Source organism: Phyllopteryx taeniolatus, chromosome 9 (genome assembly GCF_024500385.1).
Source record: "Phyllopteryx taeniolatus isolate TA_2022b chromosome 9, UOR_Ptae_1.2, whole genome shotgun sequence".
Classification (NCBI taxonomy): Eukaryota; Metazoa; Chordata; class Actinopteri; order Syngnathiformes; family Syngnathidae; genus Phyllopteryx; species Phyllopteryx taeniolatus.
The window spans coordinates 21,457,900-21,481,860 of record NC_084510.1 but is presented as its reverse complement, the minus strand read 5'-3'; the positions used below and the strand labels follow the sequence as shown (position 1 = coordinate 21,481,860).

The 23,961-nt window shown below is 40.9% G+C and overlaps 1 protein-coding gene across 11 annotated transcripts in view; it reads left to right on the top strand.

Moving 5' to 3' along the window:
• The window catches only part of atp2b2 (ATPase plasma membrane Ca2+ transporting 2), a 122,085-nt gene that overhangs the window by 41,238 nt on the left and 56,886 nt on the right, over nt 1–23,961 (top strand). For all 11 annotated transcript variants that reach the window (XM_061783481.1, XM_061783480.1, XM_061783479.1 and 8 more), the window contains 2 exons: nt 19,001–19,201; nt 22,458–22,715. In XM_061783481.1, coding sequence (XP_061639465.1) covers nt 19,001–19,201; nt 22,458–22,715 — 459 coding nt within the window. The remainder of the gene's footprint in view (nt 1–19,000; nt 19,202–22,457; nt 22,716–23,961) is intronic.

Below are 23,961 nucleotides of genomic sequence, written 5' to 3'. Positions count from 1 at the left end.
AAGATTGTTTTAGAGAATACAGTCATGATGCAATGCAGCAATGCGGGAGACACAGGCTTGATAGGAGTCAATTGTGTTTAGCGCAAATCCTAGAGGGACATGGCGCTGCATTGCTTTCACTGGCAGCAGTGACAGTGGTCACTGGCGGTCGGATACATCAACCTTTTCTCTAGGGAGAACGCTCTGGTGTAAACAGCCCACTCGCGTTGCTTATCGCCATATGATCCCCGCTCCTACGCAAACACTGATACTATTGGTCACCAATCACTTATGTGGTTATTTGCATCCATTTGTCATTCCGTGATGATGAGGATCAGGGAAGGAGTTATAAGAAAATGTAGACAAAAGGCACAAAGCAAAGACATTGAAAGGTATAAAAAGAAAACCAGAAACGTCCGGAATCATTGTTTTCTACCCCTGATTTCACTTCTCAGCCATGTTGAGTTAAAATTGCTCAAACATTTTTGCATAATCCTAAAGTCAACAGTTAAAGAAGGGCCAATGGAAAAATCTGGCCAAAATGACTATGAATGTGTTTTAAAATTGTTTGCATAATTGTGACCCAAGAGCTTTGCATTTATCAGAGTCCGGATGATCTAAATTTGGATCAGGTTGTCCTTTTTAAGGTCAGTGTGACAGATTATTGCACTGATCAGCTCTACCCATTCATTTTTCTACTACATATCCCATTTCCCACTGGGAAGCTGGAGCCTATCCCAGCTGACTTTGGACAAGAAGTGGGGTACACACTGGACTGATCGTTTGTCTTGATCTGCTCCAAATTTTCCGAATGTTTCCACAAGGGACGCTTCAGACTCATCCACTAGCCAAACGTAGCTTATCCACGTGTTTTAGCATTTCGATTCCAGGTCGAGTCATGCATCGGGTACCTAATGAGTGACCCGATAAAAAGGGCATGTGGTGAGGCAGGTTTCCATATTTAGGAATGCTCACGATGTAGTAGTCATTGAAAGTTTAGTCTAAATCCTTGGGGTCCCTGAATGTCAGTATGGATGACTAAGGGAGAGGGTGCCTATAGATTGGTGGACTACAAGGAAATGAGTGGTGTACATTGCTGTCAAAAAGTATCTTACACCTTCTTAAATTATTATTCATTTGCATTGTTTTCCCCAGTTTAATGTTTAGATCCTCAAACAAATGTTAATATCAGACAAAATAAAATATAAATGAAATGATTTTTTAAATGGTGATTTTATTTATTAAGGAAAAAAATAACTATTCAAAGCTACCTGGCCCTGTATGAAGAAGTAATTTCCTGACTAAATCGTTGGCCACCTTCAGCAGCAACTGAAATCAAGCAATTTCTATGACTGGCAATAAGTCTTTCAAATCTCTGTGGATATATTTTGTCCCACTCTTCCTTGAAGAAGTGTTTTAATACAGCAACAATGAAGGGTTTTCAAGCATGAACAGCCTTTTTAAGGTCATGCCACAGCATTTCAATCGGATTCAAGTACAGACTTTGACTAGGCCACTCCAATACCTTCATTTTTGTTTTTTAAGCCTTTCAGAAGTTGAGTTGCTGGTGTGTTTTGGATCGTTGTCTGGCTGTGGAACCGAAGTGTGCTTCAGCTTGAGGTCACAAACTGATGACCGAACATTCTCCTTCAGGATTTTCTGGTAAACTGCGGGATTCATGGTGCCATCAGTCACGGTAAGTCATCCAGGTCCTGAAGGAGAAAAGCAGCCCCAGAGTTGACCACCATGTTTGACTGTTGGTGTGACGTTCTTTTCCTGAAATGCTGTGTTACATTTATGCCAAATGTACGGAGACACACACCTTCCAAAAAGTTTAGCTTTTGTCTTGTCAGTCCATAGATTAGTTGATTATTAGATTTAGATTTAAATTAGATTATTCTCCCAAAGGTCTTGGAAATCATTCAGGTATATATATATATATATATATATATATATATATATATATATATATAATTTTCTTTTTTTTCCCCCCTCAAAAGTAAGACGGGCCTTTATGTTCGTTTTGGTCAGCATTGGTTTTCGCCTTCGAACTCTGCCATGGAGGCCATTTTTGCCCAGTCTTTTCCTTATTGTTGAGCCATGACCTTAACTGAGGCAAGGGAGGCCTGCAATAATTTAGTTGTTGTCCTGAGTTCCTTTTTGAGCTCACGGGTGAGTCCTCACTGTGCTCTTGGGTAATTTTTGTAGGCCCGCCACTCCGGGAAAGGTTCACCACTGTTACATGTTTTCTTCATTGGCTAATGGCTCTCACTGTGGTTCGATGGAGTCCTAAAGCTTAAGAAACAGCTTTGTAAATCTTGCCAGACCGATAGTTGTCAATGTCTTTATTTCTCATCTATTTTTTTATTTCTTTGGCTCGTGGCATTTTGTTGCAGCTTTCTGAGATCTTTTGGCCCACTTCATTTTGTCAGACAGGTTCTTTTTAAGTGATTTCTTGAATGAATGGCTCTGGAGGGAATCATGCTTGGGTGTGGTCAGTGAAAATGAACTCAGCTTTCAAAAAAAATGTGATGAGCCACAGTTAATTCATGATTTAACTGAGGGGCAATTATAGTAGAATAGTTTTTTTCCCCCTTAACAAATAAAATCACCATGTCAAAACAGCATTTTAATGATTACTTGGGTTACCTTTGTCTGGTATTTACATTTGTTTGATGATCTTAAACATCAAAGTGGGGAAACTATGCAAAAAAAAAATAGGAATTTAAAAAGGGGGCAAATAGTTTTTCACTGCACTGTACATGATTGCAAATGCAACAAGAAATAGCTTAGAGCTAAATGCATGCGACAAGAGAGAGACAAAGATTGTTGCTTTTATTTACCAACTAGTGTGCCCGCTATTTGAGAGCCAGATCACCTGCCAGTTCTTCAAATCAAATCCCCAGCGTCTGATGGGTGCTAATTTCCTAACTTCGCCTTCTTCCTTCCCTGATGATCATGCTAATCGCACCCCCTCCCTACAGATCCGTTCCTGTTTGATGAAGTCCATTTAATCTTAATCCCACAAGGGATCTCTTGTATAAGGACAGTGTCTCTTGTTCCTGTAGCCATGCAGAAGGTTACGGTGCGGGAAGAAAGAGCTGTAATAAAATCGGAGGCAGACAAGAATGGAGAGTGATGGATCCCAGAGGACAGATTCTAAATGATGGCTGTGTAGCCATTTTGCTCAATGAAGGAGTGCGACCATAAGGTGGTCGAGCGCAGGTGTGACTCAGTAGAGGGCAGACGGTCGACGCGCAACCATAAAGGGAAAAAAACACATCCCTTCTCTCTATAGATTTTTAAATTTTTTTTATATACATTATGCTGTAAAAACGGCTGCAGTATAACATCACATTGGTTAATGTTAGAATTGTTGTAAGTCCGCATTGTAATATTTTACCAAGGTTATCAAGACGTAAAAAGAAAAAGCCATGAAAGAAGAGAGTGATGATGGATGCTCAGTCATTTGGTTCAAATTCTTCGTCTTGTTTTCAGGATCTCTCGTCTGTTCTCTCCATAATTGTGTAGTTTTTCTCTGGGTATTCCAGCTAAATTAAGCCCTGCGATTGCCTGTCAACTGGTCCAGGTTGTATCCCACTTCTCTCACCAAAATTCACCCTTGACCTTGAACAGGATAAGCAGTCTCTCTTTTTTTTGTACATTCATTTTATTGTGATTTGTTTTATTTTTTTGTGAAGCACTTTGTGTTGCGTTTTAAAGTCTGAAAGGTGCTATATAAATAAAGTTAATTGATTTGATTTAGAAATGATTGTCGGGAGTTAAACGTCACACCCGTCTGGTATTCCGTTACTAGCTAAAGGCTTTTGCTACCCATTCATTGGTGTTTATCGTGCTTCTGATCATAATTTATTCACTCTTGACAATCAGCTGTAGCAAGCTGTGTTGCGCGTGTGTGTGTGTGTGTGTGTGTGTGTGTGTGGGTGGGTGTGTATGTGTGTCAGTGCTTACCTGCACAGTCACGCCTTGCAGCAGTACTGTATCTGTTTACTTACCAACGTGCCACCTTCCAAAAGCTGCTAACGGCTTGTGAACATCTCCACTGGGACGTGATGGGAAGTGCGATGACTTCTCACATGCTTAGAATCTCATAAGCAGGCTTTAATGTTGGTCTCTGGAGATGCAAAAAAAAAAAAAAAAAAATGACGACTCAGTGTGGCATTTGTCTTAGTAGATCGTACCTTTTCGGTGGTAGTGACAGACGCATAGTGGACATGGCTGGGAGTGCAGCTGTCGTCAGAGATCCCTGACTAAATTAAGTGCACACATGCCAATAAACTGACTCTTTTGTTCCTATGGAGACACACTTGAGTACATTCACATAAATCTCATATGCATATTATGGTGACACCTGGTCTGATTGTGTTATAGGCTTTAATCATAATTGTGTTATTGTATTTAATCTTGTTATTTTGATCATCTGCGATATTATCACTTCAACCATACAGATTTCTGCAGAAATCTAATACAATTATTTTCTCTCGATACAAACCCTAACTTTTAGGTAACGCTCTGGGAGCGGACTCTGGCCGCTCTGATTGAGGAGACAGAGGGGCAGAGCGTCAGGCAGGACAAGAATGGAAGCTGTTCAAGCAAGATGCGTGGCTTGTGGACTGATGGGGGATTTGAACAACCTCATTCACCATTCATGTACCGTGGATGTAATCCCAAATAGCAGTCGTTTGTAAATTCAAACAAAGGGAGCACACTCTGCCTATGGGAACACTGGCATTTCAGAGTAGAGTATGGCCGTCAGATTGCATTTTTGAACGCACCCTTGAGGGCCTATGTCACTGGCCTGGATACTAGTCGGTGACCTGATGGTGACTCGAGTCTCCGCTGGTTGTGGAGACGTCTCCGGGATGTCTCTTGGACACTCGCCGGATCACCAGGGAGTCGCAGTGAATTTTAAAATGTTTGATTTCATCAGAGACCTTTTGGAGACTTTCTCAAGTCTCGAGTAGGTGTCCGAGACCTGCTGGAGACTGAGGAGACGTCGCGGAGATGGAGGCGTGGCTCTGGTGAGAGTGCAAGCAATATTTTGGACACCAGAATCGTTGCAACTGATCAGCCGCGGAAGCTGTGGCAGTGAGATAGGCCCTTTAGTTTAACCTACCTTACATTACTTATTCGAGCTGCTTTAGTTTAGCCGAGCACATGCTTCTTAACTTGGCCTTCTAAGTTTAGCCTAGTTAGCTTTACTTAACCTCACCTTTTGTTCTTGACGCTCATGTTGATTAGCCGAGGCTCCTTACTTTATCCGTTGCTTAGCCTAGCTTCTTTATCTTTGCCCATGTTGCCTAGCCTACTCTTTAGTTTGACCCAGCTAATTTTACTCAGCATAACCTTCTTAGATTAGCTAATGTTTCTTAGACTAGCCTTTTTAGCTAAGATTATTTTGCTAAGCCTAACCTCTTTATTTATTTAGTTGAACTACCTTAGTTTATCTTATCTCATGTTTCTTATCCTAACTAATCCCCTTAGTTTAGCCTCCCTTTACTTAGCTTAGCCTCCTTAGATTATGGATAATAATAGTTTCTTAGCCTCGACTCATTGGTTTAGTATTTTATTAGCGTAGCCTTTTTAGCTTATCTCATGTTGCATAGCTTAGCCTCCTTATTTTATCCGATCTTGTGTGGTATAGCTGGGCCTCCTTGGTTAAGCCTAGCTCTCTTTACTTAGTCTAGCCTCTGTAGTTTAGACTTGCTCATTTTGCTTAGCCTAGCCAACTTTAGACTTATCTCATGCTTTAAATAGCTTTGCCTATTACTTTAGCTTCATTAACATGGTTAGGCCTAGCCTCCTTAGTTTAGCGTATTTCATGCTGCTCAGCCTTTCCTCATTAGCTACAGTAAAATTAGCTCAGTTTACTTATACAAGCTTTCTTTTTCTTTTTTTTTTACCTCATTTTATTTTGCTTATTTTAACATTCATAGTTAGCCTATTTTACGTATCGTAGCCAATCTTAAAACCGTCAGATTGTACTGTACGGTGAGCTGGAAATATTTAAAAAATGTAAAAGGGTGTAACCTCCTCAGCTTCCAATCCAAGTGCTTCTTCCTCCAGTATTCCATTGTGCATTTACATTCAGCTCATGTCCTGCTAAATGTCCTGAGTGTGAACCACCACTTGGAAGACGGCGGTGTGACGAGTAAGTTGACAGGCGTGTTGATGCTTTTAGCTGCGAACGCAGTCCCTCCCCAGCTACAACCGACTCATTTCTCTTCATGTCAGCACTTTTCCTGGGTTGGCCTCTCCCTCTTCTATCTTAACACTCTGTAGAGTGGTACCAGGACACTCTCAATCTCAACGTGTGTTTTTAAGATGCACAAACCTGGGAGCAGCTACAGTTCTGTTTTGCTTAATAAGGGCATATGACTCTTTAACCAGAACCCATCCCCGCATTTATAGATACAGTAGCAAGGGTGCGTTGTTCGGAGGCTTTGCATCAAGCATAAAATGACTTGTAAATGACAGAAAGTCTGCTTTACGGGTTTGACACTGTCATTAGCGGGTCATTTTGACCATTTCTAGGGGGATCTTCAAACATAAACTTTAGACTGTGTATGATTGCTACCAAATTTTAACCACGTGTAGATTAAATTAGATTTTTTTATTTTTATTTATTGTCATTACACACGTCACAAGCAAAGGTGTCAAACAAAACTGGACAACTGTCCAGGGGCCCTGAGCATTAGTGGGGACCCTGGCTGTACAGGTAGTTAAAAAATTCAACACAAATAAACCACCTTGATATGATGCTCATCAATAGTATTAACTAGCATACTAGACAAAAAAAAAACAACTTGCTCAAACTGAAGTGACATCACACATTGGTGAACAATAGCACATTACACAAACCGTATTAGTCATTCAATGGATTTACACACAATAATAAATGATAGGGCAATATAGGCAAAGGCATAAGCCGAAAAACGAATATGCAGGGATTCCCTGCAACGCTATAGGTAAGGGCTTGACCAAACGTCTCGTGTGTAGCGAATGCCACACCTTGAAGGGATTCACAAACTGGGCCGTACATGACCATAGGTTTACCCACCCCCCGAAAAAACGAAAAAACTTTGTAAACGCACCTATGTTATTTCAGGAGTATTGACGGAGATGAATCCATGTGGCAGATGGATCATTTGTTGTTGTTTTGGAAAGGATTTCACAGGCTCAGTCGTGTGACACTTCAGTCAAACATAGCTCAATACACTACCATTGTTCCTATGGCTCTAGTGCTTGTGGGCCTAATTGAAAACACGCACACACACACACACACAAACACACACACTATGCTTTAAATGAGCCATGATAAAAAAAAATCTAATTAACATGTCTTATATGCTTTTGTCAGAATATTTCAAGAGATACGATTGTGAAACACTTTACATACACTGTCTTTTTTTTTTTTTGGCCCTGTCTCACCGCCACATATTATCTGGACCAATGACCATGCCCAGAGAGCATTTCATTCATTTCAATGAAAGCATTTCAAACCGTAAAGGCAGCATTTCATGCAGTACACTTTGTGTATGTAGCACATGGACACATCACTAAACACAAATAACCCCCACTGCCACTGCATTGACAACTTCACAGAACAATTATGTCAGAGTTGTTAGCTAACACTAATCTGCGCATACAACTCAACACATAAACTCAGTGCAACTCTGCTTACCTTTTGGCTTCGACATGATAGCAGGGGCTTCTTACCAATGGGGATGTGGTGTTTCTGCATGTCTCTAAATGAGTGTTTCAAACATTGTAGTTATTCTAGCTGTTGCTTGAAAGTGGTTCTGGATCTTTGCCCAGCCTAGCTGATCATGTCATGGGCGTAAAAACTCAGTGTGGGGCGGTTATTATAATGCCACCTAGCTGGATTATGACATCACATTTCAGTAAAATTCTAAATTGCTGTTCACAGACACGTTACTTGGTTGTTTAATTTCACACTTGATTGGTGGGCAGGCACTCCAGAGACCCAACTTTTTTGTATACAAAAGAAAAAGTCACATTTCCATAATGTCACCTTTAATTCATTAAAAAAAAGAAAATGCCAGTATGTTCATACAATCGCTGATTTAGCTGTCCATTTCGCTTACCTGTCATGACTATTTCATGACTCTCTCTGCTACTTTGGATATGAATGGTTGTCCCCCCTATTGTGTTTCAAGTGTATCTGATCCCAGGGCTGAAACCAGAGACTTACACCCAGATGGGTGATACAAGATGGTCACGCACCCTTCCTCCCACTTTGTAAAGTGCACTCTCACTTTTCATATATTTCCGAGGGTTGTTGAGTTGCGTATTGTGTGCATTTGATTGCTTATTTTGTGAGTCTGTTTGTCTGTGTTTGACAACACATTGCAAAAAAATCACACATCAAATGGATGCCCACGCTACTGCACCAACAGTACAGTAGTCCCCCGCATATTTATGGTTCACTATTCACAAATTCACATATTTGACGCTTTTTGTGTGGAAACCTTCTCCAAGTATTCATTAAAAAACTTTAAAAAAAAAATAAATAATAAAAAAACAAATTGCAGTTTTGTACTCTTTCTGAGATGCCCTAAGATGCCGCCTAAGAGTGTCAAGGAACTGTGTTGAAGTGATATTTTTGGGGTGGCAGAAATCTTGTCCCAGTTTTCATACTCAGTTTTCATTGATTTGAAAATGTTGAATCGTTAATTTGCAATTTATCAGAATAAGGTACTGTGACTGCAAGATTTTGGGGAGTACGGAATGTTACAATGTCATGAGCAATGGCGATTGGTTAGTATTAATGTAAATTGGTAATAGTAATCAATCGCCATTGCGCAATACATGTAATGTAATGGATGCTAGCTATCATTACCGCCCTCATCTCAAAGTCAAAACCTGCTTACTGGCAGTACTATATGCAGTTTCCCGTTGCTCACCTGTTCTACCTGCTGTTGCAGGAGCATTAATGTCACAAACGTGGAGGCCACAGCCAGTGAACATACCTGTGATGTTAGCACATTTTACAACATCTAAGATGAGATTCTCCAATCTATTCAGCTTCAGCCAGAGTGAGATGAGAGAGCGCATGGAAGGAGTGGGGCAACTTTTGTCCACCGTCTATATTGAAGATGGACCTATGGGTCGCCCCTTTCACATTTCATGAAGAGGTTGGGCGGGCCACTTTGTCCAACTTCTGATTGGTTCAATTCACTGTCCATATTGGAATTGGACAAATGGTCCGTCCCTTATAAATTGTGGTCCGGTCTCTTAGTGGGGGAAAAAAAAGGGGAAAAAAAATCAACAACAGCATCGCAATCAACACCAGAAACCTGCCTGGTGTGCGCTATTGCCAGTCCAGCCCTGACTCGATTTAACTACTGGACCATTTGAGCCTGTTCATTCTTCAGCATAAAAAAAAGAGTTAGCAGGCAAAAAAATATTTTGAGGACGAAGCCATAGGGTGGGCTAAGGCAAGTTTTGGGTGGGCTTTAGCCCTGACTCCCACCCAAAGTCAACTGGGATAGGCTTCAGCTCACCCGTGAGCCTAATGAGGACAAGCAGTATCGACAATGAATGGATGCACTTATTTACCCATCCAGTATGACTCAAAAACCAACATTTGGTCCATGCTTTGGACAGCATGACTGATTATAGCTGTTCACTGTGAGTCATTACATGCAGGATTAAAATTCAGGCCTATCACAACAACACACTTGTGCACTCTCAGACTTGAAATGGATGAAAAGTCCAATGAATTGAAAAGCAAGCCGCATTTATATCCCTTTATTACATGTCTTTTAAATGTGTTTTTGTTGTTGTTTCATAATTGTTTTATATAATTTCCCACATTTCAAAAAGGATTAACAAAAAACTACAAGAATCATTGTGATGAATTTGGCATCCAGGAAAGGAACTTGGAGGAACAGATGGTGGTAGAGTTTGCAAAAAGGATGGTAATGGCTGTAGTGAACACTTTCTTCCAGAAGAGGGAGGAACATAGGGTGACCTACAAGAGTGGAGGTAGAAGCACACAGGTGGATTACATTTTGTGCAGACGATGTAATCTGAAGGAGTGTAAGGTAGTGGTAGGGGAGAGTGTTGCTAGACACCATAGGATTATGGTGTGTAAAATGACCCTGGTGGTGGGGAGGAATAGTAAGAAGACAAAGGCAGAGCAGAGAACCATGTTGTGGAAGCTGAGAAAGGAAACGTGTTGTAAGGCTTTTCGAGAAAAAGTGAGACAGGCTCTCGCTAGACAGGAGGAGCTTCCAGAAGACTGGACCACTACAGCCAAAGTGATCAGAGAGACAGTCAGGAGAGTACTTGGTGTATCTTCTGGTAGGAAAGGGGAGAAGGAGACTTGGTGGTGGAACCTCAAAGTACAGGAAATCATACAAGGAAAGAGTTTAGCTAAGAAGAAGTGGAACACTGAGAGGACCGAGGAGAGGAGAAAGGAATACATGGAGATGCGACTTAGGGCAAAGATAAGGGTGGAAAAGGCCAGACAAGAGGCATATGATGACATGTACGCCAGGTTGGACACTAAAGAAGGAGAACATGATCTATACAGGTTGGCCAGGCAAAGGGATACAAATGGGAAGGATGTGCAGCAGGTTAGGGTGATAAAGGATATAGTGGGAAATATGCTGACTGGTGCCAGTAGAGTGCTGGAGAGATGGAAAGAATAATTTGAGGACTGGAATGAATGACAAAAATGAAAGAGAAGGAAGAGTACAAAAGGCAAGTGTGGTGGACCAGGAAGTGGCCATGATTAGTAAGGGGGACGTTAGAAAGGCATTAAAGAGGATGAAAAATGGAAAGGCACTTGGTCCTGATGACATTCCTATGGCGGTATGGAAGCATCTAGGAGAGGTGGCTGTGGAGTTTTTTAACAGCTCGTTCAACATAATTCTAGCGGGTGAGAAGAGGTGAGGCCAGCCATGATGTACAGATTAGAAACAGTTGCAGTGAAGAGACAACAGGAAGCAGAGCTGGAGGTGGCAGAAATTAAGATGTTGCAGTTCTCTCTACGAGTGAGCAGGTTGGATAGGATTAGAAATAAGATCATCAGAGGGACAGCCAAGGTTAGATGTTTTGGAGACAAAGTTAGAAAGAGCAGACCTCGATAGTTTGGACATGTCCAGAGGAGAGAGAGTGAGTATATTGGTAAAGGATGATGAAGATGGAGCTGCCAGAAAAGAGAGCTCGAGGAAGACCAAATAAGAGGTTGATATATGTACTGAGGGAAGACATGAGGGCAGTTGGTGTTAGAGAGGAGGATGCGGCAGATAGGCTTACATGGAAAAGGATAACACGCTGTGGCGACCCCTAACGGGACAAGCCGAAAGGAAAAGTAGAAGCTGCAAGAATCATTGTCATGGAAACAAAAGAGTGTGTGTGTGTGTGTGTGTATATATGTGTCTGCATGTTTGTGTATGTGTGTGTGATTGTGTGTTTTGGTCAGAAGATGCCAAATTTAACGTAGGATGACTTCTTCAATTGTTCTTCTCACACAATTGGTTTCGTCTTTATAAAATTGTCCCGAACATTGATGCCCACATACATTGTGAAGTGACATTAGAGTGACGAGTGTGTGCGCGTGTCGTTGTGTGTATGCACGTTTGTGTGTGTACGTGCGTGTGTGAAAGAGGGAGTTGTGAGCTGTGTTCTCTCACTCCACTCCGTTATCTCTCGCATGAGTCAGTCTCATAGAGCACCGTGCCTGACAGCTAAACAAATTTGGCCTTAAAACTAAAACGTCTGGCTAGTAAAGAAGAGGGTCGATCGGTCGTTAGGTCATTGTCATGGTGACCTTGCAAATTCTACTAAATGGTCGGTTGGTTGGACCAGCCAGGACACCTCTTGTGTTGTTGGTTTTAGCATTAGTGCTAATTTATGTAGCTACAGTGAATGAGACGTGATGGGACAGGCAGCACTGATTGACTGAGCTTTGTTTGTTTATATGGCTTGACCTCTGACCATGTCTTTGACTAGGAAACCAGGAAGTAGCCTGCTAGCTAACAAATAAACAAAATCAAAGACACCCCACTCCAAAAAATACATTTTGTTAAATAAAAGGTCCCATGCCATCAAATTTATGTTGAATATTTTTTCTTTTATAATTATTTTATAATTTGAATATAATTTTTAGATTTATATTTTTCGATGTCCTTTTGGTGGTGGTGATGGTTTGTAAGATGATTTGGGTTGGAAATGTCCAGGATGCCGTTTTTCAAGCTATTGTAGTTGGACTTTTACGCCTGGCAGATGAGACGGCCGGATTTCTCATTAATATTTAATATGTAACTAAGCTTTGTATGTAACTAAGGTTTTCTTAATTTAAATATGGCCTATGACCGCTGCAGGAGTGTACTCACTGAACGTGTATTTGCTTCTAAAAATGACAGCTGTAAACAAATAGTACTCGCAACTCCCCCGAATCGGATAGCTCCAGAACTCCTAACAGCAGATAAATGCAATGAATTTGCTTATTTTAGTGAAAAAATACAATCTATCGGGTTAAATATCAGCACAAATCAGCAAAATAAAAAATGATGCTACATCTGAAGCCACCCAGGAAAAACTCTATTACCATGTCAGAATTTGATACAATTGACAAAAAAAAACTGTAGAGAAAACTACAGTGGCCTGGAAGTGCAAAACAAGATAACAAATTGTGAAACACTTTAAAAAAACTTGAGATACTCAGACCGGTCTGTCTGTCTGTCTGTCTGTCTGTCTGTCTCTTTTGGCTAGCTAGCTAACTGTCTTGATAGTAAGCTATTTAGCTAACTAGCTGTCTACCTCCTATCTGTTATTTTTTAAAGAAAAAAAGTCTTATTGTCTTGACAAAAACATCTTATTTTTTTAAGGGAAAGAAAAGTTTCATTCTTATCCCAAAAAGTAAAAATAAAACAAATAAATGAGAAAATGTCATACTTATTTCCAGACTCAAACATGGTACAATCCTGAGGTGTGCGCTCTATGGTTTGACATTCGTCTGTTTGTTGTTTTTTTGTAGTTGTTTGCCTGCACGCTAGATTAGGCCCGGGAGATTTTATTGCTCAATGGTGTGTGCATTGCTCGGTGTAAGCTTGCATGTGAATTGCTGTTACTCAAGTCATGACACATCAACATCAGCTGCCCTCACGCTGCACGTAATTCACCCCTCCACCCACAGGTCCGTCCGTCCGTCCTTCCGTCCGTCCATCCATCCAATCTGCGAGTATGTTGATTGGGATGTTCCCTCGTCCTTTGTGCATATTCATGTAACAGTAGGTGGACCTGCTGTGCTGCTGGGTGCGGTCCACTTCCTTCCTTGTGTCATCCCTTTGATTTATTTATATTGCTTGCTGGGAGTGGACAGTGTGGTGCCACCCATATGTGACTTCTTCTTTGGCAGCAGAGCCGACATACTCGCTCATCCCGCTGTTGTCTTGTAGCCGACTGAAGTGTAAATAATATAATTTAAAAAATTAAACATTTAAAAAGATGGAGGAAGGAGGCACTTAAACATACAGACAAATAAAATCTATGGCAATAAAGACCAACTACATGGCAGAGGTAAAAATAAAAATTGTAAATTTTTTTTCCATACAAAAGAAGTCTCTATTTGAGAAAGACTACTAGACTCCGCTATATACGGAAGGTAACCAACTCTGAAAACGCTCGTTGGTGCTTATAATGGTCATCAGTTATCCGATTTTTGCTATTTGCGGTCCGGCCCGGTCCCTATCCCACTTGAATAGGGAGTGTGTTCACAGAACAAATTAAACTTTTATCTCAAGGCACCACTGTATATCTGTTTTGCGTTCCCTGATACTCCTTGGTAAGTGCCAGACTTGGCGTTATGATGTAGGTCACTGTCAAGGACACTGTGACACATTTCTCCATCACTCCATCGGCAGCGTGATAATTAGACACCTTTTAGGCGCTCGTTCGCTCGCTCGCTGATGGCTTATCATTCAAGATAGTCAGTCGGCCTACTCTCTCTGTCGCCGTGTGCTCTCTCTTGCGCTTTCTCCCTCTGAGTCACGCTTGAAGCGTCGCTGCCGTTTCTGCTTTTTATTCCCGGCTCGTTTTTCAAAGAGTGAAGGCTGAGAATACACAGAGGACATATTGATTCACTCCACTTTTCTCGCATCAATACGTTGATGATCATCACGGCGGCCTGTTGCCATGGTGATTTGCGGGCGATGGGGGGGAAAGCGCAAAATAAAATGCACAGGCGATAAATATCTTGAGAACTAACTTGAATATAAACTACTGTATAATCCCTTTGCTGCTCTTCAAGGATATTTAAAGGTCACTTCATACTTTCATTCCCCAGTCATCTTTTCCTGCTTTCTGCAAGCGTGCTCCTGGACACGCAGATAAAAGTGGACCACACACACACTTAATTCACACATTCTCCAAGGTTTGGAGTTGCAGGTATTTCCACACGAGTGGGACGCATAGTGTTTCCATGGAGATCTATTTTTAGCCCCTGTTAAAATATGCCATCATGTCCCTACTGACTGGGAGAAAAAAATCGTCTCATGCAGCGGGAGAGAGAGGGACATTTTTTCTCTCTTGGTTTTCATGTTCCCGTCTCGTGTATTTGGAAACAGGATGTTAGGTAGGCGCTGTTTGTCACAGCAGATTTGAATCAGAGCAGGCAACATTTGACAGATCAGTGAATTAGCAGCCATGAACTATTAGAGGGAGAACAGACAGCTGCCATACTCTCTATCCGCCTTTAAACAGCTCTCATAATGCTTTACTCCTTTGGCTCATTTGATTTCTTATATGTTTAGGGGGGGGGGGAAGCTTTCTTTATTAATAAAAACAAACATCGGTTAAAGGAGTGCTAATGCAATTCCTTTCAGGATTTAACACCATATGTCTTAACAAAAGGTCTCTGACATTCTTCGGTCAAAATACACAAATGATGAAGAATTACACGCTTGTTGAAATCAGTCAGTTTTGGGAGGGTGGTTCTGTCTCATACAAATGCCTTTCATTAACACGATGACCGGAGGCTACTCAGTGTTGCCAACTTCAAAACTTTGTGGCTACATTTTGCAACTATTCCTGACCCCTTGAGTGACTGTGTTTGAAAAAAAGAGACTAGCAACAAATCAAGGCAATTTTTGTGTTGTCTTTAGAGATTGGAGATTCTGAGACTTCCCTTTCAGATCAGATGTTGTTCACCCCTCTGCATCCAGACTGCAAATGAATGGCGCTTGCCACCACTGACTAAATTAAAATATCTCATATTATTAAGACTTAGAGAAAAATACAAACATATATTCTCATGATAAAATACAACTGTAAAAAAACAGCTGTAATTGTAAACAATTCAGATTTTTTGCAAGTGTAACTTTAACCCCTAGTATTAGCACATTAAAAAAAGCATAAATTACTTTCCTTTAAGATGTGACTACAACTTTGTCATATTAACATTTTTTCCCCTCAAAAGACATCTTTAATCTCATAATATTATGACTGTTTAAAGTATAAAAACAAATCATGAATACATGTAAATTGTTGGCTACTTAAGAGGTGATAAAGGGACGAAACTGTCACAGCTCTGTTCATGACTCAATAACAATTGGCTAAGTGCTTATGTCACAGTGTTGTGCAAGGTCCAACATCAATATGTCACGTGTCATTTCTGTAGTTAGGCGTCCTTGTAGAAAACAGGAAAAGGTGATCGTTTGATGCAACCTTTGTATGGGGGAAATATAAAAACATCTCTTCTTAAAATAAGTCATTGCATTAATTTATATTTAAATAAGTGAGGGTTAAAAAATATAATTTTGAGTGCTTTTCAATGGGACGGGACATTTTTTCTCCTCAGGATTCCTCAATGGTTAAAACCGTTTTTAGTTAACCACGTAACTACTATATGCCAGTCTTTGCTTGGCTTTGATGCCCACCAAAGTACAACGTACTTAGTCAACATTTACGCTCTAGTTCCATGCTTTGTTTGATTATTTTAAAAAATCAGTCGCACTCTAATGCACATCATCTATATTCAAAATGTGCTTTAAGAATGTGTGTGTCGTTACATAACCTTCCTGTGGAATGCAGCGAGCAAATATGGAAAAAGTGGATTGATGGCTTGTAACCAAATTTAGGAGGTTAAGATACAAGATGCATAATCAGCAATGCTGTAGTCAAGGTCAGTTGTTGTTTTTCTGATAAGTCGCTGCCTCATAAACTATGATAATTTTTCTCATGTTTTACACATAGATTAATGTGATTTATCTATAATGTACGTGTATGTGTGATTTTGTTTTGGTTCCCAGGCTTCACAACATGACACATAACTCACCCTCAATCACATCACAGGTAGTTGTGAGTCACATCACAGGTAGTTGTGAGTCATTGGCCCACTATTTCTGTCCACTTCTCAGTGACCATGGGCTGAGCAATTAGGTGGCCTGAAAGTATTAATCCCACCCAACTAAATCTGCTGCGGAATGCTACATAGACTGCTAACAGAGAATTTTCCAGTAAGGAATGACTGTTTTGGATTCTAACTGCTCAATGTAAAAACAAACAGCGCGACGTAACGGAGCACAACTTAATGCAGTCCAACACAATGCTGCATTTTGAAATATAGCATTGTGTAACTCAGCTCTGTGTAATGCAACAGAACACAAAGTAACACAGCGTAACAGCATAACATAATGCAACAAAAATCAAGATAATGTAACAAAGTGTAACACACTTCAACAAACTGAACCGTAACACAGCAGACCAAAATCTCGCTTGACCTAAACATGACATTGCACAACATAGTGGCATGTAACTCAGGGCAGCGCAATTTAGTGCAGCACAACATAACACAGAATAATGTAATTAACTTTCTAACAGGCATATCACAGTTTGATGTCGCGTCACGTAATGCAGACCAATGTCACGTAGTGCAACATAACGAAACGTAACACATCGTAACGTAGTGCAACTTGGGATGGGCCAATGTAATGCAATTTTAATTTCTTTGTAATTTTTCTCCACAATGTAACGCAACTCTGTGTAACGCAACACAATGTAACGCCACACAAAATAACGTGACACAGCACCAGAGTATGAAACACAGCATTATGCAATGTAACACACTTTAATGTAACCTTTTATTATGTTTTAACAGAAAGAATACAGTCAGTAACATATAAATTGGTTACATATCTACTAACTATAGTGGCTTTATTGTGCAACATTCTATTTAAAAAAAACAACAGGCATCAAGATTTCAAAATATTGTTATCAAATCCGGGGCTAATTCTGTCATTTGACCTTTAGGTCAAAGCCAGGTTCTTCTTCCAGTGTTGAACAACACTGAAAAGCCCCTATTACCTTCAAGTACATATACATATTTGAAAAAAGAATCTTGTCGCCATGAGCACTGAGGTTAAATTTCATCTCGGATGCTGCAGCGAGCCATGAAGTCCCATTACACCGCAGCCCAAACATTAATATGCATGCGGCGGATTCTATTTTTTGATGCCACATCACTGCTAGCCATGCTAATGACGGCTAACAGCAGTCCATGCAGTTTCGCCGCTTTTAACTCGCTCCCTCACCCGCGTGGAAATGTGGGCCACGCGGAGATTTGCATATTTATTGATTTCACGTTCCTGCCGTGGAAGAATAAACCCTTTTGATGCAGTGGGAAATAGTGCTTATTGACGACACGGCTGAAAGGACATCAAAAGGTCATTATTTGTCACACACACGCCGAGCACGTGCTGACGGTCATGACTCGCCGAGATGCACAAAAACCACACGTGCACGCACATGTGTGATGCGAGACGAGATCAATGAGAGAGCATGCTAGGCCCTCTCCCAGGGACAATTAAAAGGGAATACATAATGAGGCTATTTATAGACAGATCTATTTGTAACAAGGGCATTCTCCTACGTAGCGGCCGGGAATGCTTCTCTTTCCTTGTGTCCTCCCCTCTTTCCTCCCTCCTCTGCACATCCGTATTCATTAGATGCTTCAGCCACCCCCTCTTGTCATTCACTGGTTATTTTGTGCTGATGAGGCGGACACGTGACACGTTATCAGGTACCATCCAGGGGCACTCCCGGGAGATCCTGGTGACGCGCAACCGCGTGACATAATGTCGTGCTAATCTCTGCTCTTGTGTGAGAGTGTACAATGCTGCTGTGCAAACACACTATGGCGCAACAATGAGAAGTACTTTCTTTCCATAGATAGATAGCCAGCGATGTGGTATGCTTTGGATCATGACCTGTTCTTTTCCACAGGTCGATTGATACCTCATCCTCAATTTGGTATGCATTGTATTCTGAGCGGATCCTTTCCATAGATAGATAGACAGAGATCGAGCGATCGATAGATAGATAAATAAAAAATAAAAAAATGGATCTGGAGCTGTTCATTTGCATAGATTGAGAGATAAATCGCTAACACATGATGTGATTTCCTTTGGATCGTGAACTGTTCTTTTAAATACAGATTGTTGGATAAATAACGCATGATGTGGTATGCTTTGGATCATGTGCAGTTTCTTTGCATAAGGTACATAGATTGATGATAGAAAACACATGATGTGGTATGCTTTGGATCAGGAGCTCTTACTTTCCATAGATGGATAGATATATCGGGAAGACGATGTGGTATGCTTTGGTTCATGAATGTATCCTTCCCATAGATAGATTGGTATACTTCGGATAATGAGCTGTTCCTTTAAATACAGAGTAGATGGATAAATAGATAACGATTGGTGTGGTATTAGTTGGATGATCAGTGATTCGTTTCCATAGATACAGTTGTGGTATGCTTTGGCTCATGAGTGTATCCTTTCCATAGATAGTTAGCATACGATGTGGTATGCTTTGAATCCTGAGCAGTGACTTTCTACAGATAGATTGATTGTTTGTTTTTCCTTATAAGGCGTCAACAACTTGAATATGACAATATTATTTGGTTCCCACACAATCGTTCCGTCCTCTTAATGACCATCCTCGTGGCCTTTCTTCTCTGTCTCAGGACTCACGGGTGCCCAAGATGACTTGGACAAGAGGAAAGAAGAATTCGGGAAAAATCTGATACCTCCAAAGAAGCCAAAAACCTTCCTGCAGCTGGTATGGGAGGCCCTGCAGGACGTCACCCTCATCATCCTGGAGGTGGCCGCCCTCATCTCGCTGGGCCTCTCCTTCTACCACCCGCCTGGAGAGAGCACCGGAGAGTGTGAGTCCACTTATTTATCTCCGTTGCTTCTTCTGTTTAACTTACTTTAATGCCTTCCCATGTGGGAAAGGAGAGCAGTCGCCGATGCGCTTTTCAACTATTAAGCACACTCATGCAGACGTTGCTATGGCCACAGCTCTCACACACACACACACACACACACACACACACACACACACACACACACACACACACACACACACACACACTCACGCTCACATGCATACTCGCCAATCAGACGCTGCCCCACCAGGCCCCGCCTTTTAAAGGTACGTGCATGTATCACGTGATTTTCTACACATTTTATGCTTGCAGTTTGTTGCTTTGTTCAAATATGTTTGTAATGTGTTTATAGTTTGTTTTAATAAGGTCTGTAATTATTTTGTATTACAAAGTTTTGTATAACAAAGTTTTTTTCTCATCTCAAAATGATCGCCAATCGCCACTGCTTATTAAATTCACCAAACGGCATAAAGTGACTTCATATTCACCATATGGGTTCTTTGATTTGCAAGACGTGAAGTCATATCTCAAATTTAAGGTCTGGATGAGGACTTTCCAGAGCTTTAATTTGTCAATACAGCCCCATGATGACATATTATTAATGGTAAATATTTACCATATAAATTATTTGATTTCGGCGGCACGGTGTACGACTGGTTAGAGTGTCTGCCTCACAGTTCTGAGGACCGGGGTTCAATCCCCGGACCCGCCTGTGTAGAGTCTGCATGTTCTCCCCGTGCCTGCGTGGGTTTTCTCCGGGCACTCCGGTTTCCTCCCACATCCCCAAAACATGCGTGGTAGGTTAATTGACAACTCTAAATTGCCCGTAGGTGTGAATGTGAGTGTGAATGATTGTTTGTTTGTATGTGCCCTGCGATTGGCTGGCAACCAGTTCAGGGTGTACCCCGCCTCCTGCCCGATGATAGCTGGGATAGGCTCCAGCACGCCCGCGACCCTAGTGAAGAGAAGCGGCTCAGAAAATGGATGGATGTATTATTTCATTTACAAAAAACACATCAAGTCATGCTTCAAATTAAAGGTCTTGATGATAAAGGTCAACTCACAAATTGGCAGAGAATTACTTGCTATTCACCACGTACCGTATCTTGGTTATTTGATTTTCAACAAACCACAATGAGTCATATTTCAAATCAAAGGTCTTGATGAGCGCTTCCCATATCTGCACCTATTTGTGTGTTATGTTTTAACTCAATTCACAAATCAACACACATTTACACAAGGTTGGCCCCAGACAGACATTTTTAGGATTGTTCAGCCGTAGCGGTGGTCTACTCTTTACTGAGCGGTCTTTTATTTCATTTTAAATGCACAAAACGAGTCCTGATTATATCATTCTTACTCAAATCAAGTAATGTATAACACTGCTGACACACGCTCACACCTAAATGTTTGGTTCTGAATTTCATGGTCAGGTTTCACGGTAGGGGGGGAGGGGGGTGGGGGGCTTGGCGTGTCATATGACTCACTGCATATACTTGCATGTGCACGGCCGTGTTAGCGGGAGGTTAATGAAGTGTTGCGTCGAGAAATAACCTTGAGCGCCAGTTGTCCATACATTAGCCCCGTGAGCCGTGAAACAGGAAATGAAGACCCATAACGAGGCACTGAGTCAGCGCCATAAGTCACCACCTCCCGCAGTGTTACGAGAGTAATGGAACTCGGCCCGCTTCGTCAAAAGGGACAAGTCATCATTTTGAGGAGTGTAAAAACTTTAGAGAATCACCAGAGGAAACAGAAATGGTGTTATTTATATTTTGTGTGTAGCGTGCTGGATGGTTAAATTATCCAGATAAATTGATCGATTATTAAACTCTTAAAAGTTGCAAGACTGCGCAAATATATTGATATGGTAACTGTCTTCTCATTTGTGCGTCTGCCTGTTAAGACAGCAGAGTGAGTAGTGCGCACTCGGCAAACGAGGCCGGCTTTTGCTGAAGAAATCATTATGCTCATAACTTAGTCGTAAAATAAAAAAACATCTACCTTTTAACTCGTCGATGCATATTAGGTGGAGACTGAATATGCAGAGGAATATGCACACAAGGCAGGATGATGATTTGCTGTGTAAAGGTGCACAAAGTGACTGATTGCTTGCATCAGTATTCTTTATGTGATGTCAATATAGCGCTAGATTTTAAAAATGTGTTTTGTTGTTGACAATTTTTGGATGTATTATTTTATTTTAATGTAACATTACATTTTCTTTTTAGTTTGATATTTCGTTTTGTATTTGATATGTTTGAAGTTGTTTTATTTTTATATTTAATATTTTCTTTTTAAGTTGATATTTTATTAGATATTAGTTCTTAATATCTTGTTTGGTTATTCTATATATCATTTTAAGGTGATATTATATTTTTAATCTAATATTATATTTTAAGTAGATGTTTATTTTTATTTTTAAGTTGGTATTTTCTTTTAGTTTTATAAGAATATTGTCTAATTTTAAAATCCATTTTAATATTCATTTAGTTTTTAAATTATTTTGTTTATTTTTCTATTAGTATTTAATTTTTAATGATTTTTTTACATGATATCTTATGTAAGGTTTAATTGATATTTTTGTGATTTCAAATTTCATTTCCATTTTACATTTTAGGTAATATTTTATTTTGTTTTGATGTCTTATATTCTTAAATTGATATTTTATTATTTATCATCTATTAGTTTATTTATGCAACACCATGAGGTGATGAAGGTTCCAGTCCAAAGAAGATGGCAAGATGGAACTGGGAAAATAATAACTAATAATAAATTACTGTATTGTGAAAAGTGAAAAATGAATACAAGTGTAGAGTTCTCCATTGGAACTTCAGCACCATGGACAGCAGCAGCAGTGCTTCAAGCTGCTGTTATTGCGCTATTATTGCTGCACGCTAGGTTAAAGCAACAAAAGTCAATATTAAAATGATACATTTCATTTAAACGCTTTGCAAATTTAATGACCACAACACAGACTCCAGTTTCAAATGCAGCCAGAGGTGTTTTATCGTCCAAACCAAATTAATCATGATCTTTGATATCCAGTTATAGTGGTTTGGGGATTTTGGGTTAGGCATTGTGTTTATGAGATTCACTCCCAAATAGGACCACTCAATAGAGAACAGACCTTTGCCAAGCCCACACATTAAATACATTTATTTATTTGTAATTCTTCTATGAGAGTAGAAGTTATTTGTGGAAACACGTTAAATCGCACAGTTTTCCACACATACCTATCTCCCTTGGACAGCTTGTGGCACGCTGAAGGGCGGCGTGGAGGACGAGGGCGAGGCGGAAGCGGGCTGGATCGAGGGCGCCGCCATCCTTTTGTCGGTGGTCTGCGTGGTGCTGGTGACTGCCTTCAACGACTGGTCCAAGGAGAAGCAGTTCCGCGGGCTGCAGAGCCGCATCGAGCAGGAGCAGAAGTTCCAGGTGGTCCGCGGAAGCCAAGTCATCCAGCTGCCCGTATCGGACATATTGGTGGGCGACATTGCGCAAATTAAATATGGTGGGTATCCAACTGCGTGTTTTTTTCTGAGTGCTTGCTCCCACTTTCCCCAAAAAACATACATGCAATTGAACATTCTAAATTACCTATAGGGGTGAATGTGAGTGTGAATGGTTGTTTATCGATGTGTGCCCTGTACCCTGCTTCTGCTCACCCGTGACGCTCAACAGATTAAGCAGTATAGAAAATGTATGAATGTACAGTGAATCCTGAAAGTATACAAAGTGCTTCACTTTTTTCCCCCACATTTTGTTGTGTTACAGCCTTATTCCAAAATCAATTCAATTCAAACAAAATGTGGAAAAAGTAAAGCACTGTGAATACTTTCTGGATTCACTGTATATCATGTATCATATGTTTTAGGGTAATGTTCACCCTGCACTTTCCACCATGCAGTGCGGCATCAACCAACCCATTTATTGTGTCATGCTCCTGCGGCGCAAGAGCGGAGAGCCATGCCGCGAAGCCTGGTGCCACACAAGGTGGTGCCTGCATTGAAAAATGTCAATTTTGGGTGCAGCGCACTGTTAGGCCATATCAGCTCATCCAATAGGAGAGATGGTGGCGGAGTGACTTCAGCGTAAACAGCAAGAGATTTGGGCTTCTACAGCGAAAACAGCATGGAGGAGAAATTGGAGGAGTCACTACTGGGTCCAAGTGTCCCTAGCTCTGGGACACAAAACAGATGACGTGCTGTGACGTGGTCAAGAAGAAACTGTGCCCTGCTTAGTATGCAGTACACTTCAAAGTGGTCATTGTGGAGCTGTGGCTCATACACAGATGAGCCTAAACTCATCAAGATCCTGCTGTGCTATCAGAATCTTCTTTTATATCCTCCTCATCTCCTCCTCCTCTTCCCCCTTATTATAAGAAAAGCCAGGGCTTTTCATTAAAACAGTGACAAATACAAATTGCAGAACTGCAGTCAACTTTAGGTCCAGACCAGCGGGAAAAGGCACCATGTTACTTCTTATTTGGTCGCTTCGCAACCAGCACTAATTATGGGCAAACTTTCCCATCGCTGACCTGTCTACTGCGTACTGCGCCAACAAAATGCAATGGGTAGGCGCCTTAACATGGACCAAAGTAATGGGTCACGATGGGTGTCTTTCACACCGGGCTCCTCCAAGCATGCCTTGCTTTGATTCCTCCCGAAATTGTTCCTAGTTATTCCTGATTAATTGATTATCGGTACTTTATCAAGAGCCTTTAGTAGTCCCTAAATGGGGGAATTGTAATTTTACAG